Source organism: Helianthus annuus, chromosome 5, assembly GCF_002127325.2.
Source record: "Helianthus annuus cultivar XRQ/B chromosome 5, HanXRQr2.0-SUNRISE, whole genome shotgun sequence".
In the NCBI taxonomy this organism is placed as follows: domain Eukaryota; kingdom Viridiplantae; phylum Streptophyta; class Magnoliopsida; order Asterales; family Asteraceae; genus Helianthus; species Helianthus annuus.
In genome coordinates, this window is record NC_035437.2 from 127,775,682 (window position 1) to 127,794,080 (window position 18,399).

An 18,399-nucleotide genomic window follows, 5' to 3' on the forward strand; every position below is an offset into this window, starting at 1 on the left:
CTGGAGAATAGCTTTCAAGAAATTAACCTCTTGCACCAGAGGTTAAATATTCTTGTAACACCTCCAATGGAACCCGTCCTTCCACAAGAGGATTGGAACCTAGCGCTTGAAGTTAACAACCCTACCGGGTGGGACGACATTCCGGCGGAACCTCCCCTTGAGCATCTACAAGAGATCCCGGTGGAAGTCGCAACTCCTCAAACTAACGCTAACGAGCCCTCTTTTCTCCTTCCAAGGGAGATAGAGGAGTGGCTCGCCGACATATGAGGAGACCATGCCCAGAAGAAGGAGTTCTATAAAGCCACAACCAACCAAGACTACTTGCTTCTTGGAAATTTTGCTAATTAAAATAACTTGTAGGTTAGAACTCCATGGTTTATGCTTCTTGTGTTTTATTATCTAATGTAATTCTCTCTATGAATGAATGGATGGTTTTAAGGTTTGAATGGTGTTATGAAATAAAACACACTCTGGATGGTGAAGGATAACAAGGGAAACAAGAAACATGGCCCATGCACGAAAACAGGGCCATTCGACAACAATTTCTTCATTACAGTAAGCTCAACACGGGCCGTGTCCAGCCAACACGGCCCCATGCTGAACATCCTGCAGAAAATTGCCCAGTTCAGGTAACTGGACAGGGGCCGTGTTCACTGAATACGCCCCCGTGTCCAGGCTTCTGTTTCTTTTCTTTAATTTTTGTTACTGGCACCTGAACACGGGGCCGTGCCCAGTCACCACGGGGCCGTGTCCAGACTGCCAGTAACATAAAATTATGCTTTTAACACCATTTTACACCCTCATTCAACCTAAAAACTTATTTTTGGGACACATTGAGGACAATGTGTAATTTAAGTGTGGGGGGGGGGGATACTAAAACCTTGAATTTTGCAAGTCCTAATAACAAGCCTTACACAAAACTCTATTGGAATCGCTAATCACCCCAAATTTTTTTCAAAAATTTTCAATTTTTTTTACTTGTCTAAGTTTAAGTTGGGAATTCTAATTCTAAAAAGGTTATACTTTACAAATTTACAACCGATAACGTCGTGATAAAAAGAACCAACATAAGAAAATTATGAAACAGCATGACAAACTTAGTTAAAATTTGATTATATATACTTGATTACGTAAAAACCCATTCCCACAAAAGTGAGTTTTGAGCCTTTATAGAGCATACACATACATATCTTTACACTAAATGCACATTTCTCGTTTCTTGTGTGAATAGCCGCTTGGTTCTTACGACTCTAGAACTTGCCACGACAATTCACTACAACAAAAATGGCTTTTTAGGACCTTTTCTGTGGGACGCTTGTAAAAGAGAGTCCTAAAAAACTATTTAATAGGACTAATGAACTTTTGAGGTCCTTTTATAATATACTCTACTAAACCGGTGTCCTAAAAAACTATTTAATAGGATGGATGATTTTTTGGGGTCCTATTATCGTATAATTTAATAGGACACTTAAAATGTAGATCCTAATAAAGTACTTTATAAGACATGTAATTGTGAGTGTCCCATTATGTGGTACTGTATTAGGACACTTGATCATCTGGGGTCCTATTATACATAACTTAATAGGACATGTTGTAGTTAAGTCATAAATGTTCAGTGTTATAGGACCCTTTCTAGTCGAAGTCATATTAGAACTTAACTTAACAGGACACTTGACACTTGGGTCTTATAACTTTAAACTTTATAGGACGCTTAATTATTGTGGTGTTATTATAATACACCGTAATAGGACACTTGATATTTGAGTCATAAAACATTAGTTTTATAGGACGCTTATTCGCTAGAGTTTTATTATAATATAACTTAAAAAGACACTTGACACATTGGTCTTATAAATTTAACCTTTATAGGACGCTTAATCATTGTGGTGTTATTATAATACACTGTAATAGGACACCTGATATTTGAGTCACAAAACATCAGTTTTATAGGATGCTTATTCACTAGAGTTCTATTATAACATAACTTAATAGGACACTTGACACTAGGGCCTTATAACTTTAACCTTTATAGGACGCTTAATCATTATGGTGTTATTATAATACACCGTAATAGGATACTTCATATTTGAGTCGTAAAACATAAGTTTTATAGGATGTTTATTCGCTAGAATTTCATAATAACAATAGGTTATTGACCCGTGATTACACGGGATGGTAGTAAACAAAAAATAATTTTGAAACTAAAGTTTCATCATTCATCCTGCTACATTCTTTCCATCGTGGGTTGTGGTTTTCTGATCTGGTTGAAAGTGGGATACAAACTCAATCAAATTTTTTTTAATGGCAAACTCAAACTTTCATTCATAAATTAAAACCGAGCAAGGTGTTGGGGTATACACCATCCAAACCCCACGGTTACACCATTACATTAAAGTACATAAGAATTTTTGTCTAGCCCAAACATGACAAGTCAAAACTACTCCATCTATTCCAAGTAAGTTCCAACCCGCAGTACTTTATGATAGAACATCCGAGGCAAGATCTGATCTTACCCAACAGATGTACTAGTTGTGATACATATCTGTTCACATAGACATAACTATTAAAAAACTAGCAATAACGATGAAAAAATAATTATTATCAGCGATGCAGAAAAAAAATCAAATACAAGTATTGAATATGCGATGAAAAAAATCATATTATTAAATAACTAATTGAAATCATGAAGCAGCTTCAAATAGATCTTCATCTCCGTCAAAAACTAAGGTATTTTTGTCAACAACGGTCCCATTTAAACCCCTTCTAACCAATTCAATATTCATATTATCATCAAGTTGAGGACCCGTAGATGTGTCACTCTGCAAATGTGTTTCCACATTCTCAAGACATGTTTGTTCATTCATGTCATAAGAATCTCTAGGTGTTGTCTTGATCACAACTTTCCATCCTTTGTCAACACGATCTGCAACATAAAATACTTGTTGTGCTTGACAAGCTAGTATAAAAGGGTCGTTATGAGGGTTCAAACCTTCAAAATTGAGTAGAGTAAACCCATTCTCATCTTGCTTTTTCCTTGAACCATTCGAGATCCAATCACAATGGAACAAAACTACTTTCCTGTCAACAGCATATACCAACTCAATGATATCATTTAAAACCCCATAGTATGTTACATCTCCCACGATAGGATTGTTATCTTTAGCACTTGAGAAGCTATTTGTCATGGCCTCAAGCATAACTCCACTATTTTGTGTTTTCCTATTCTGTTCCAGATCTTTTGTGTGAAATCGGAAACCATTTATGATAAATCCCTTATATTTTTTCACAAACTCAGCTGGGCCACTTGCCAAGTTTCTTAGATCTTCCGTGATTCTATGATCCCCTCTGGTATGCAGCTCCTCAACCTGAATTAAGGCAAGATGTGTTAAATTTTTCGTTATACATCTAGCGATTAGAAGCTTGAAAATGTTGTATCATTAAAGTTGTATTTTAAAAGTAATACATCTATGCTATTCCGTACATGATCTTGAAACCACGACTCAAAAGTCTCGCTATGTAAACGCTGAATCTCGCGCTCACGTAATTTCCGATTTTCATGACGAACATTCGTCAGATGTTCTCTGCAATGTCAAAAGATGAGAATCATGACAACAACAAAAACAATTTTAAATATAATATAATAAATGGAACTCACAACTTCTAAATAACTACTTACGTTCGAAATTCATCAACTTCACTACAATTGAATAACACATATGAATGTGCTTTAGCCAAAATGTCAAGGTCAAGTATCTCTACCACTGTAGCACCAATCGGCCGACCTGACATAGAAAAGATAGGTAAAATATCCTCGAAACCACCGTCATCATAATTCCGACTTGTCTTATTATGTATGGTCTCGACATCTATGTATGGTCTCGACATCACTTGATAAGTACAATGAACAAAATGACAAGCATTCTTCAGCTAAATATCCTTCTGCAATGGAACCCTCGGGTTTACTCCTATTTTTGACGTAAGATTTTAATGTAGATAAATACCTAAGTGATAAAAAAAATATTAAGATCAGATTCAATATTATCTTTAAAAAAAGTGTTTACTAAAATATGAACGCACACCTCTCGATTGGATACATCCAACGGTAATGAACTGTCCCTCCTAATTTGGCCTCTGAAGCAAGATGAACCGAAAGATGAACCATAACATCAAAGAATGATGGCGGAAAAATCCTTTCTAAATCACAAAGGATTTTTCCAATCTCATTTTCCATTTGAACCAAATCATTTGGATTAAGAACTTTTGAGCATAACTGTTTGTAGTAACGACATAGCTTCATCACAGGATAACGCACGTGCTTAGGTAACACATTTCGCAAAGCAATGGGAAGCAACTGCTGCATCAAAATATGGCTATCATGACTTTTAAGGCCAAACAGTTTTGGAGGTTTTAACTCTACACATCTTGATATATTAGCTGCATAACCATCTGGAACTTTAACCTTTTTAAGAACACGACAAAATATATCTTTCTCTTTTTTATCCATTGAGAAACAAGCAGGTGGCAAATACACTTTGTTGTTATTCTGAACTTTAGGATGAAGTTCAGGTCTAATACCCATTTCTTGCAAATCAAGGCGTGCTTTTAAATGATCCTTGGTCTTTCCATCTAGATTCATTAACGTTCCAACGACACTGTCACAAACATTCTTCTTAATATGCATTACATCTAGATTATGGCGTAGCAAGTTAGTTTTCCAGTATGGTAACTCAAAAAAAATACTTCTCTTCTTCCAGTTAAATGGTAGATCAGGGTTGGTCTTCACAAGTTTTCCAAATTTAATTTCAAAACCATTTAGCTCATCAAGTACTTCTGATCCTGTTAAGCCACGTGGTTGCCTCTCCGTTTCTTTTGTGCCATCAAAAGACTTCTTATCTTTCCGAACAGCATGATCACCTGGCAGATATCGACGATGTCCCATGAAACAATATTTGTTGCCATGAGTTAAGCGTTGTGATTTTGTATGTTTATGGCAGCAAGGGCATGAAAGTTTTCCTTTTGTGCTCCATCCGGATAAATTCGCATAAGCGGGAAAGTCACTTATCGTCCATAACAAAGAAGCACGCATCTGAAAGTTACTCTTTGTCGATGCATCATAAGTCTCTACTCCATTAATATCCCATAACTCCTGTAGCTCAGCTACTAACGGTTCCATATAAACATCTATATTGTTCCCAGGAGCTGATGGGCCAGGTATAAGTAAAGATAAAAAGAAATAAGGTTGTTTCATGCACATCCAAGGAGGTAGATTATATGGCATCAAAACAACAGGCCATGTACTATGAGAAACACTCATTGTTCTAAAAGGGTTAAACCCATCACTCGCTAAACCAAGCCTGACATTACGAGACTCACTGGCAAAATCAGGATAATTAAAATCAAATGTTTTCCAAGCTGGGGAATCAGCAGGATGTCTCAAGTAACCATCTTTCGTGCGACTCTCTTCATGCCATCTCATGGAGGCAGCAGTTTTAGATGACATAAACAACCTTTGCAGCCGTGGTATGAGCGGAAAATGACGTAAAACCTTTGCTCCAATCTTCTTAATCTTCTTATCCGTATCAGGTATGGTTAACTCATCATCAGGATCATTTTCATTTGCTTTGTACCTTGACGTATGACATATATCACATTCTGTTTTCTTACTGTTTTCTTTCCAGTACAGCATACAATCATTAGGACATGCATCAATTTTATCATAACTAAGTCCTAATTCTCTTATTATCTTCCTTAGGTCATACAATGACTTCGGTATGGAAGCATATGGGAAGGCTTCCCTCAATGTATCAAGCATCATGCTGAAACCCTTGTCATTACATTTCCCAATACACTTACTATGAAATAGTCTAATGATAAAAGAAAGAACCGAGAACTTCTTACACCCAGGATATAGTTCTTTCTTTGCATCTTCTAACGCTTTATAAAAATTTTTCGCATTTCTGTTTGGCATACTTTGACTTTCATTTTGTGTCCCTATTTCATTTTCATGTATGTTCTCACCAAACCCGTTGAATGCATCATGCACCAACCCTTGCATGTCATCTTCAGCATCCAACATAGGAGTTTCACATGATTCGGAAATAAAAGGTGCAATTCTGTAGCCTTTAATAAACCCGACACATTGGAGATGCGTTCTAGCCTCCTCCCGATCAACCCATATTTGATTACTGCAATCAATGCATGGACATGATATTTGACCATTTTTACCCTCGGTAGAAAAGATAAAATCAAGAAATTTGTCAAGACCGTTTTCATATTCAGTAGTAGCTCTTGGTAAAGACATCCAACTCGTATCCATCTTAAAACTGGATTAAACAAACAATTAGTAATTTCATAAGTCATATACATGCACCCAATTCATAAGTAATTAAAGAATGTATTTGGTGGCCTCAAGTAAACTAAAAATTTGTTTAACACAACTATAACACTTAAATTAGCAATTAAGCACACTACCTTTTAATTTATAACACTTAAATTACTAATTAACCAAACTATCAGAGAAGATTTAATCAACTATAAAAAAGGGTTGTTTTGGTTCGGGTCGAAACGGGTCCGGGTCGGAACGGGTGAACAAATGCAGCTTTGATTCGCTAAAATGGGAGGTGGTTTTAGAGTCCTACATCTGGTGGGACCATTTCTCTCGTTTCTACTAGAAGTCCAAAGTGCCGACAGAAAGTACCTTTGTGTTCGCACAAAAAGTTCGATCGCAACGTAAATTCCAACTGAAATGATGGGTTAGATGCCTCTCTTTTATGTTGTTTGTTAGTTCATGATTTCATATGTCTTGAAAAGAGAATGTAAATCCTTTTGGAAAACAATTTGTAAATTGTGCATATTGTGGAAAGAATAATAAGTCTGAATAAAACAACTACTTGTTGATTGCCTTAGATATTCAACTTCATTTTCACTTCATGTCATACACATACTAGTGATATGAATAATAATAATAATGTTAACAGTAGAGGTGGTGGTACTGGTGTTGGTGTTGGTGTTAAGAAAGATAAGGTTTGTAATTTTTGGATACAGGGGACTTGTAGTTTTGGGGAGAGGTGTAGGTATATCATATGCATTCATGGTGTACTGGTGGCTTTGGGATGTTGACACAACTTAAAAGGGCATAAGAAGGTGAGTTTTTATTGGATTGTTTGGTAGTTTTTTATGCTTTTGATGTTTTTTGAATTTAAAAAAAAATTTCTGATTTTTTTTAATTTTTTAATATTTAATTTTTTTTTTTAATTTTTAGCCTATCATGACCGAAACCCATTGTGACCTAAACCCATCTTGACCTTTTTCTTAAAAAACTCATCCTAACTCATATCCATCCTAACCCATTACCCAAACCTACCCAACCCACCCATTTTACCACTTCTAATTATTATGGAGGCGAATTAAGTAGAAGAGTGGGTCACGGTGTGTACCGGTTATTTAGCCATTATTTATTCAATAATATTAAGCCTTTCATCTTTCTTTTTGACTCTCTCGTACAACGATTTATCCTTCCATATTTGAGAGCTTAATATCACAAGAGTTTGAGTTTCTCTAGTGTTTGTTTGAGTGTGTAAACTGGGCCTAAACCAACATGCAGAATATAGTAGTAGGCATTTACACTACAAAATTTAAATGCAATAGTAGCATGTGGCATTGGTTTTAATTTCTTTGTGACAGTTTTACACACAACATAAACCTTTAAAAAAAAGTTTCACACACCTTTAAAAAAGTTAATTGAATCCTTCACGTGACAATTTATTGATAAATAAATTGCAGTGATAAAGTTAATTGGAACCTAATCAGCGATTTAATCAAAGTCGTTGTTTGCATCAGTTGTGTTAGGGAATGTTGGGGTTTCAAACAGCAACTTTAAGGGACAAACCAGAATATGAGAATATGGTACGATCTGTAGCCCTTCGCCATGTGTTAATATGTGAATACTGATTCCTATTTTTAACTTAATTTATTGATAAATTATGCAGTGATAACATTATCTGAAAAGCATTCAGCCCAACAACATCCAACTGTTTTGCCTATTTAGATACTTACATTGATGAAGATAAATTTAGTATTGATAAATTATGCAATGAAAGCATTATCTGGATAGCATTCAAACCCTAACGAAGATAATGAAGAATTTATATCATATCTCAATCATATAGCAACTTTCAAGAATTTACACATAATAATCAACAAATCAAACAAAAATTTTAGCAAACTGAGTGAAAAAGTTATAGAAAAAACACCTGAGAGTGAGAGAATTCAAGGGCAGGTGGGCGGTGGCTGCCAGAGTTGGACGACGGTGGAGGTCACGATGACGAAGGAGCTATTGATTTTGGAGTAATGGTATGGTTCTGCTTTTGTTTCTTCGATGGACAGGGAAAGCAAGGAAAGGGAACCAATGAATTGAACATGAATACAAAAAGTCAAAAGACCTAATACATTAATTTAGGTTTTTTTTAAAGTGCAAACATGGAAGGTTTGTTTATTTATGTACGTATATATAATCTTTTTATTTTTTAAAACTTTTGTTTTTTTTAAGAACTTCATTAAAACAAGGCCAGCCCGAAAAACAACCGGGCGGCCAAACCAACTACAAAGAACAAGAAAACACTATACAAATTTACACCACTCGACCCATGAAACGTCTAAATACTTCGACCTATTCCTAAACCAAAGATACCCGATAGACTTGATCGCACTAAACACCTCCTTAACCTTCGGATGCTTCCCCGCAAACACTAGCTCATTCCTAGCCTTCCAAATTTGCCAACACGTAATAAGGACGATACCATGATACGCTAACTTCTTCTTTCCATTCAAGTGAATTGACAAAAAATGCCCTCATGTGCAAGGCACATGACTAGATTTAACTGAAACATCTATCGGGTTGGGTTCTAAAATGGTTTAACCGGTTGAACCAGGTTTTATCGGGCGGTTGAACCGGCACTACGTGAAAAAAGGGGCTACGGCCACACTTTTGGCAAAACCGCCCTACCACACGTTTATAAAAATGTGTGGCTAAAGGTTATTCATAGATATGTTAATGAACCATATTGGGCCTTAATGGATCATAATGGACAATAGTAGATCACACATGTCTTAATGGACCATATGGGCCTAAATGAAGCACAATGGACAATAGTGGATCGTATGTGTCTTAATGGTCCTTATTGGGATTTGATATGTCACATTGGCCAATAGTGAATCATATATGTCTTAATGAACCATATTGGGCCTTAGTGGATCACAAGGACAATAGTAGATCAAAATTTCTTAATGGACTATATTGGGCCTTATGGATCACAATAGACAATAATAGATCTGAACCGCAATGTAATAATAATAAATTGACCATATTCCGTTTTTTATGGAACTAAGATCGTAGGATAGAGATAAACGAGATCGTCTTAATGGTACCTTAGGGGAGTAGGGGTGGGAGCATGATAGAATTCTATCACTCGTTTTTTTTGGAACACCGCTGCCACCACTCCCATCACTCGTGAAAAAAAGAACGCGTTGAACATATCACGCGTTGTAAAAAATTGATTGTATGTGTATGACTTGTACGTTGTGTATTAATGCTTGTACGTTGGAATTCCATCACTAGTGATGACCACCGCCACTAAAAGATGCTTGTGAGTGATAGAATAGTGGTTGCTGACATGGCGGAACATGATTGGATGTTTGTGAGTGATGGGATTCCATCACTTGTAACCACCCCCACTCCCCTTAATCAAATAGTATGCATCTTTGGTTGTAAATTATGCTTAAATGTTTGTACCTTAATCAAATAATTTGTATGCATGTTTGGTTGTAAATTGTGCTTAAGTGGTTGTACCTTAATCAAATAGTGGTTTCATTAGCTTACCATGTTCAACCTGTATTGTATGCATTTATGATTGTAAATTGTGTTTAAGTGGTTGTGCCCTAATCAAATAATGGTTTCATTATCTTACCATGTTCAATCAGTTTGATCTATTCAAATTTATATTGTTTTATTTGTAAATTATTATTATTTATAATAATATAATTAATTTAGCCAAAATCTTATATAAATATAATTTGCACCATATTGATGCAACGGTTGTTGTAATATATGCATTATGATTTGTATAGTGGTAATGATATATAATATATACAGATTACGATAAACCTGTCAAACGGGAAAAAATAGACGCGGGTTCATCTTAACGTGCGAGTCCTAGATCAACTTAGTTATTTTATTCTATGTTTTACTTTCGATTTAATTTCTTTGCATTAACACGCCCTAACTTCAGTGTCGGAGGTCGCTGGCAGTAATGTGACATTAGTGCTCGCCCCTGCCGTAACGCAAGGGGTGCTTAATACTAGTTTGAGTAAAATGTCATCCATACCCCTATGAAAATACAACTTTCAAAACACATTGTACAAGTCGCTATAGCAAAAACATTAAAATAAAAAGTACATCTTTCAATGCAGTTGGTACAACTCACAAACACGATTTTACATCAGCTTAAGTCACCCCCACTAGTTTTTTTCAAAATACAATATCCGATCCATTTAAAACGACATCAAAGGATCTTGTATATGAGGAAACAAAGAATTATAGGAAAGATATAGGTGACTAAATATATATATAAAATTAAAACGCATAATTTTCAATCTAAAGTCAAACGAACCAAATCAAGCTTTGAATTTCGTTCATCACTCTAAATCAATCCGTAAATCCCCCACTCTGCCACGTTCTCACAAAAACCCTCACACACAGTTCCTTCTCACCTCCCCTTCACTCTTTGTTAACCTGCTTGTTTGCTGCGAAGAAGTCTGGTGGCACGACGCGTGATTATAGACGGCAGTACGCTTTGAACTCTCACCGATTTCCACTTGAGGTAACTCACTGATTGTTGTTTTCGTTATTATCTCATTCGGTTGCTATTGATATTGAATTTCAATGATGTTAATGGGGTAAGAATTTAGATTAAAAATCATCTAATCCAATTAAAATCACTACCATATTCCAATCGAAATTACCTTCTAGCCGATACACTGGTTCATAAAATCTCGCATTGTTATCTTGTTCATCCACTTTTTTATAAAACTTTTCAACTTACATAAAAGGAGTCATACTGCGAGTGTTGTTCTTTGAGCAAGTAATGTTGACGACTGGTGTATAGAGTGTAAAACTTCTGGAATGCTTAGCACTGTATGATATGGTTTGTAACGAAGTTAGATATTAATATAACAAAACAAAACAAAACACAAGCACTGTTGGTGGGTTAAAAAGTTAATTTTCTTTATCAATTATCATACCTTTAAGTCAGCAACGCAGCATGTTCAACTATGTAAATGCTAATCAATCCTTTCTCCCGCCCCTGTCATATTTGTCGTTCCCGCAATTTTACACTATTAATCAAAACATCGAGTAATTAAATAACAATTGTAATTGCATAAGAATCATAGATAAAACACCATCAAATAGGTAAATGTATAGGGTGCTTTGCAAAATTAAAGTGGGGCAATGTTTCTATATCCACGGGTATATAAAAAGCCGCCGACCTCCATCGTCCCTTGCCGACCCGACCCGTAACCCGTACCGTTCCAAACCGACCCGACACATACCCTAGGTTTACATAAAGTCCTTTGATGTTCCCCATCTCAAAAGCTGTTGACCCACCACCATTAAAATTAAGAAAAATCAGCCAACACACATTTGAGATTTACCAAATCGTTAATCTTGTGTAAACGTGTTACATGTACTAATGTTAAACACTGAAACCATACCCATCTGCTCTTGAAATAACGCCAAGATTTGCTCGAAGCCGTCTCATCTGAGATGAAATCAAAACCAACACAACAAATTCAAACTAGAGAGATATAAAAAAAACAAGTATGACTATGTACTGAAAATTGAAGTTAATGCTTCTACTTTTATATCTTGCAATGTGATTTTCATATTTATATAGATTTAATTGAACAATTTTATGTTTTAGCATGTGTTAGATTGATATTTGACCTGTTTCGAATTTCTTTTTAAAAAGATGTATATTCTTAGATGGATGATGATTATGGATATTGTGCACTGGAAATTTAAATAAGAATTGATTAACGAAATTAAATTGGGCCATCAAGTTGGAAGACATGTTAAATTGAATACTGTTGGGCCATTAGTTACGAACTTCATCTGGGTTGCAATTAATTACATTCATTTGCAAGTTTAATTGAGATTGGGGTGTATCTTTAAGAAAGCATATTAGACTGCTTTTTTTTGGAATAACGGAAAAAATAGAACAAGGGGCAGAAAGAGACTGAAAATCCCAAAAACAGAAGTAAATTATAATATTGTATCGTGAATACTAAAAGCACGTCATCTCTCCCATTCGACCTCAATGAAAGGGGTTCGATCACTCAAAGGATTCTCTTTAATTTCTTCCACGATTTTTGTGACTGTAAAGGGCACTTCTTCGAAAACCAATCCATTTCGAGCCTTCTAAATTCTCCATAAGGCTGCAGCAAAGATAAATCCATAAACTTTTTCCATGTAGCCGAACCCTTAATGCTATGCAAATCATCCATCAAAGCCCAAAACAACACGGCTCAGATATTTACAAGAATTTTCATCCAAACACAAAGATGCCACCACACTGCTCTAACCATGACGCACGAGACGACAATGCGGTCAAGGTCTCTTCCCCATACCCGTAAATACTGCATCACGTATCCATTCACGAAACCCCACGAGACGTCAAAGCGGCCTTTGTCGCTATAAAACACAAAACCAGCTTCCACATAAAATAACCCACTTTATGTGGAACTCATTTATTCCATCAATTTCCACGAGACTGCTGTTATTTTCTTCACAAGGCCGACTCTTTTTATTAGCCTAACTTTATTTTGGTATATTCTAGCTAACAGTTTAAACCAATTGATTTCAAGTTAGCAACTGAGAAATTACAAATTACAAGGTATTTGCAACTTATGCACCTTAGTTGCTGATTAAAATTTTTATTTACCGATTTGTTTGTTAGTTATTTACTCATTTTTTTTTTATTTTCAACATTATAACTAACATCCCGCCGCAGCGCGCGCAAACGTCAGCTCCTTTAATACAAAATGTAGAAATAAATCTTCAAATTTTTATCAAAACAAGACCATCATAAGGCATACCTCTAATTGTCTGATCTGTTAATCAACTTAACATCTAATACTAACATAATTTATAGCAATTACAGTGCCAAAACTCTAGAGCGCAGCACATGGAAGTCAACATACTCGTATAACACATTACACACCAGAAGCCCTAAATTTATACACAATAACAATAACCACTGACTCAGATATCCATCACACTTGTTCATCACTAAATGAAAACTAAACCCTAGATATCATAAGCCAAACTGACAATACCTCAATTAACAATCTAATTGATGAATGTAATAGTAGCAATCACGAAAACGATAGAAGTTGGATCACATATACGAACCTGTATCTATGGCAATATGAGAGATTGCTGATCAGGTGTACTTCTTTCAAAACCTCTAAAAAATCAAAATCAGATGTGCTTGCTTGCTTTTCCTTCTTCAAATCCCCAAATTCAGGTTTGAGATAGATGAACTATACACCAATCGATGGATAACGAAATCAAGTGTAAACTAAAAGTTATATAATCGATTTGTGAAGTTTTGATGTGATAATTGAGATGAACAAATAAGGAATTTCAGAGAGATCGAATCTACATAGATTGATTCAATGATTGAATCTACACAGAAATAACTGGAAGATGAAATGCTTGAAAAATAGGGTTAAGATGTTTCCTGAGTGAGAGCAGAGTAGCGTTTAGAAAAGAAATGCACAAATGAAATACTTGATAAAATTTGCCCTAAAATTCACCAGCTAAGTTTGATTTTCTTTTTATAAATTTTTATTTTTTATTTTTCTTATTTATTTGAGCCTTTTATGAATGATTTAATAAGATTTTTTTTTTTTGTATACACCAGTAATGGAAGATAAAAGTATGCAAGGACAAAGCTCCAAAAGACGTATGAATGCTTATGAAAGGAGTAGAATGTCAAGGATTCAAGAGAACCAAAAAAAATTACAAGCTTTGGGAGTGAAAAATATTGCTAAATCTTTGACAAGTCTAGCAGAGAGTGACAAAACAAAGAAAAAGAAAAACAAATCAATGGATACCAGCAAGAAAGATATAGATGTAGAGTATATGCCTGGTTCTGATATTGACGTTGAGCAAGATTATCAAGAAGCTGCTACAAAAATCTCTAAAAAGGTACTAATATCAAATACGGATAATATAATTTCTTTCGGTTTCTTCTCTAACAATTCGACTTACAGAAACAACGTCCAATATACATTGCTCCGTAGTCCCTGAAAAGATATACTAATTTAGCACAGAAACGATTCATTGCTCCGACTGTCTCCTGTGTGCTAACATCTTCAGAATCTCATATGCAAAAGGGACAAGTAATTGATACAAGTGGGAGATCAACTGTAGCTAAGAGAAAGTTATCTGCAGTTGACAACGATGATGACCACGGGGAGCGTGACATGAGATTTCATGGTACCTATATTTGTTTTTCAAATATTTTATTTATGATATTTACTTAATATTAAGTCTAGATTCAATTAACTGTTTTTTATGCTTACCTTTTTTGTAACTATAGATATCAATGAAGAACAAGATGATGTTGAATTTGATGATATTGAAGATATAGATATGAATGAAGCTTATGAAGAACAAGATAGTTTTAAAGATGATGGAGGTAAAGACATGGAAGACTTAGAACAAGTGAATGATTTAGAAAATCAGAACGATGAACTGGTTGAAAAAGAATGTGAAGATCAAGAAAATGAAGAAGAGCATGAAGGTTCACAACAAGAAAATGAAGCAGGTTTATTCTATCTACTTGATTGCTTATTTTTTTGGTTAAATCATATATTTAGTATTTTTTAATGTATATATGTACATCATGTTCACTTTTTGTAGTTCGGAATGTACGTAAAAGAGTGAGAGGACCAACGCGTATGCCAAAGGTTTGGGCCCAAGAAAAAGGGGATAGAATTCCTATTTTAGTTAATGAACACGGACAACCTATTAATGACAAAAGTAGTCAACTGACCCATTTCATGGGAACCCTTTCAAGGAGTGGAAAGTATTGTCCGATTTATAAACCATGGAATAAAGTTAAGGCCGCCAAAAAAGCGTTGCTTGCACTCTTAAAGGTACATAATTAAAAATATGTATGTTAATGACTTAAGTATTTGTTTTCTCATGTAACCTGTTTCATTTGTAGACAAAATTTGATATTCCTGAAGCTGCTAAAGGCTGGATATTGCAATCATTTGGGCGGAAGGTGAAGAACTGGAGGGCAAGAGTTAAGGAACTATACCATGATCCGTCTTTGTCACTGAAGGAACAAATAAGTTCTAGGCCAAAACAAGTGCAAAAAAACAATGGAAGAAACTTGTGAAGTATTGGAATAAAGAAAAGTCTAAGGTATGAAATAGCCTACCACTTTAAATAACATTAGTTTATTTCCCATTCTGAAATTTCACTTGTCTACTGAAACTCGTAAGTGAAAAAAACAAGGCGAATCGGGCAAAGAAGAAGATGGTTCAAGTAATGGGTAAAAAAAGTTATGCTCGAGTCCGGGAAGAGCCAAAGGTGATTGTATGAGATAGTGCAATTGTTAATGTAGCATGTCGATATCCATTGTTAATACTTATTTTCTTTTTATTCAAACAGGCATCTAAGGGACAAGATCCAAGTCGACTGGAAATGTTTCGTGCATGTTTCTCCAAAGATGGAACTACTAAAAGTTTGGAAGCTTCAAATGCAATTGTAAATAATATGCTTATATATTCATACACATATTTTTTCTATGTGTTCTTGATGCTCTTAAAAATACATACCTTATTTTTGTTACTATGTCTAATATAGGCACAGATGCAACAACTTAGTTCTAATCTTCCCGAGGGCTCGATCGATAAGCCTGGACCAGATGATGTTTTTTTCTAAAGTAATGGGTAATGATCGAAATGGTGATGCGGTTATGTATGGTCTGGGTGTTCGTGTTGCTGATGTTTGGGGTGTAATACCAAGTCGTTCAGCATGTCATAGAGAAAACATCCAATTGAAGTCTCAATGTGAAGAACTTACTAGTATTGTGGTCCAGTTACGAGCCCAAGTATCAGAGATGGAAGGGTCAAGGGGTGGTTCCAGTGTTCAACCTCTTGCATCACAACATTTCCCCAATGTAACCAATGGACATCAACGTTTACGGGTATTTTTCTATAAAAATCTTTAAAAACCAATTTTCCTTAATTTTTCTATAAAAATGTTAGCCTACTAGTATAAAACTTTATTAATTTTTTTGTAAAATGATTTTTTGCACTATTATGACTAGAGTTTAGTAAATATTTGTTGAAAACTAAAATCTAGGTCGGAGATGAAGTTTTCCTCAAAAGCATTCTAAACTCTACCGAGATTGTAGCAAGAGGAAGGATCCAGAGCTTGGACCCAAATGATCTAGTTGGTGGTACAGAGATTAGACCAGATGGTGTGAGGTAAACGTTCAAGTACCAATAAAAAAAGATGAAAACTGGTAAGACCATATGGTTTATTTTCTACAATTCAAGATTGTATTACTGCACCCATCGCATGGCCCTGTCCATTCATCTCGGTATGTATTTGTTAAATTTGTGATACAAATAATTTTAATATCATGGAACTTAATGCTTATACATGGATGGTTTATTTGTAGGTAGTCCATGAGGATTGAGGACGCATGATGACTCAAGATTTTATGCTTCATATTTCTTTAATTGTTTTTAATTTCTTTGTTAAATGTTAAGACTTTATGTTAGATAATGTTATAACTTATTTATGGTTAATGTTTTTGTTATGAACATGTTTTTTTGAAATATAATGAAGTTTTATTTCTTTCATTAGTTGATTTTATACAATAACTATTATGATGTTATATGTTGATGGCCAGTTTATAAAATTGGTTTTATAATCTTATTTGGGATATTAGGACCATTTTCTTGATATTTAAAGTAGCTATAACGTTACATCATAAGGGTCCTATAAATTAATTTTTAAGGACGCTTGTATGTGTATCAAAAGATTAAAAGTGGGTAATCACATATTAGAACATTGTAAAAGTGTCTTAATATGTTCTTTTTAGGACACTATTTAAGTTGTCTATAGACACATTATGCGACCATAAAATTGGTTTCATAATCTTATTTGGTATATTAGGACCCTTTTCTTGGTACTAAATTAGTTATAATGTTACATCGTAAGGGTCCTATCAATTAATTTCTAAGGACGCTTGTAAGTGTATCAAAAGATTAAAAGTAGGTAATCACATATTAGAACATTGTAAAAGTGTCCTAATATGTTTTTTTAGGACGCTATTTAAGTTGTCTATAGACATATTATGCAACCATAAAATTGGTTTTATAATCTTATTTGGTATATTAGGACCCTTTTCTTGGTACTATATTAGCTATAATGTTACATCGTAAAGGTCCTATCAATTAATTTCTAAGGACGCTTGTAAGTGTATCAAAAGATTAAAAGTATGTAAGCATATGTTAGAACATCGTAAAAGTGTCCTAATATGTTTTTATTAGGACACTATTTTGGTTGTTCAAAGACATATTACGCGACCAGAAAATTGGTTTCATAATCTTATTTGAGATGTTAGGACGCTTTTTTAGTTCCGAGACTTATTACGACCCCTTTACATGAAACGCTTTTACCGTTGGTCCTGTTAAATGAAATGTCCTATAAAACAGCATTTTAGGACGCTTTTGCGTGTACTAAAAACCCAGTTTTCTTGTAGTGATTCATTCCCGGTCCTTACCAACTTAAACCCAAGTAAGTAAATGATGGAGGCATTAGGACTAACCCCTTTTTTTTTTCTTTCAACACCATTATTTTCATTTTTCTTTTTACCTACCCAAAAATTCCCCCTAGTTAACCCCTTTGAGCCTATACCTTTTCATTTCTTAACCCAAAACCCTTTTACCCACCAAAACCCCTTTTTCATTTTTTACCCTTTATTTTAGTAACAAAGTTTGGTTTTTCGTGTGACTCTTGAAAAAAAAAAAATTTGATGAAGTAAAAATAAACAAACAAAGCTCCCCAAACAAAAGCTTGTTTGAATAAATACTTCATTAAAAACAAAAAGTCACAAAAACAAAATGTTTTACGAAAACCAACGCTTTTTACGCCTTTCGCCCTTTTCAACTAACCACTAACCCAACCACCCGCCTTTAGCCCAAGCCTAATCCTTCACCCAAAAAGTCCTCTTGATATTTACAAAGGTATAAAGTTAAAAAGGAGGAGGATTGATTGCTTGGCAAGCCTATGGTAGAAATAAGTTCCAC

At 34.8% G+C, this 18,399-nt stretch overlaps 2 protein-coding genes across 10 annotated transcripts; one reads left to right on the forward strand and one right to left on the reverse strand.

Moving 5' to 3' along the window:
• Window positions 1-2,578: 2,578 nt before the first annotated feature.
• Window positions 2,579-13,876, reverse strand: LOC110941242. Of its 9 annotated transcripts, none has more exons than XM_035990186.1 (6): window positions 8,253-8,459; window positions 6,265-6,323; window positions 4,080-6,185; window positions 3,677-4,001; window positions 3,482-3,581; window positions 2,579-3,365 (listed from the first exon to the last, which is right to left on the reverse strand). In XM_035990186.1, exons 3-4 carry the CDS (start codon window positions 6,074-6,076, stop codon window positions 3,848-3,850), a joined length of 2,151 nt encoding a protein of 716 aa, XP_035846079.1. In that variant the 5' UTR covers window positions 6,077-6,185; window positions 6,265-6,323; window positions 8,253-8,459; the 3' UTR covers window positions 2,579-3,365; window positions 3,482-3,581; window positions 3,677-3,847. The 9 variants fall into 9 exon arrangements, 3 of the variants coding, with proteins under 3 accessions (XP_035846079.1, XP_022038559.1, XP_022038558.1); XR_002593934.2 differs by lacking the exons at window positions 2,579-3,365; window positions 3,482-3,581; window positions 3,677-4,001; ... (1 more) ...; window positions 6,265-6,323; window positions 8,253-8,459 and adding exons at window positions 10,438-10,920; window positions 11,020-11,189; window positions 11,299-11,391; ... (1 more) ...; window positions 11,770-11,816; window positions 13,469-13,862; XM_022182867.2 differs by lacking the exon at window positions 8,253-8,459 and adding an exon at window positions 13,469-13,876 and having other exon boundaries at window positions 4,080-6,323.
• Window positions 13,877-13,986: 110 nt separating this feature from the next.
• On the forward strand, window positions 13,987-16,795 carry LOC110941235 (bifunctional lysine-specific demethylase and histidyl-hydroxylase NO66-like). The gene is made up of 9 exons (XM_035990188.1): window positions 13,987-14,269; window positions 14,335-14,560; window positions 14,664-14,891; window positions 14,987-15,222; window positions 15,294-15,496; window positions 15,577-15,664; window positions 15,746-15,841; window positions 15,941-16,283; window positions 16,442-16,795. Exons 2-5 carry the CDS (start codon window positions 14,449-14,451, stop codon window positions 15,468-15,470), a joined length of 753 nt encoding a protein of 250 aa, XP_035846081.1. The 5' UTR covers window positions 13,987-14,269; window positions 14,335-14,448; the 3' UTR covers window positions 15,471-15,496; window positions 15,577-15,664; window positions 15,746-15,841; window positions 15,941-16,283; window positions 16,442-16,795.
• Window positions 16,796-18,399: the final 1,604 nt, after the last annotated feature.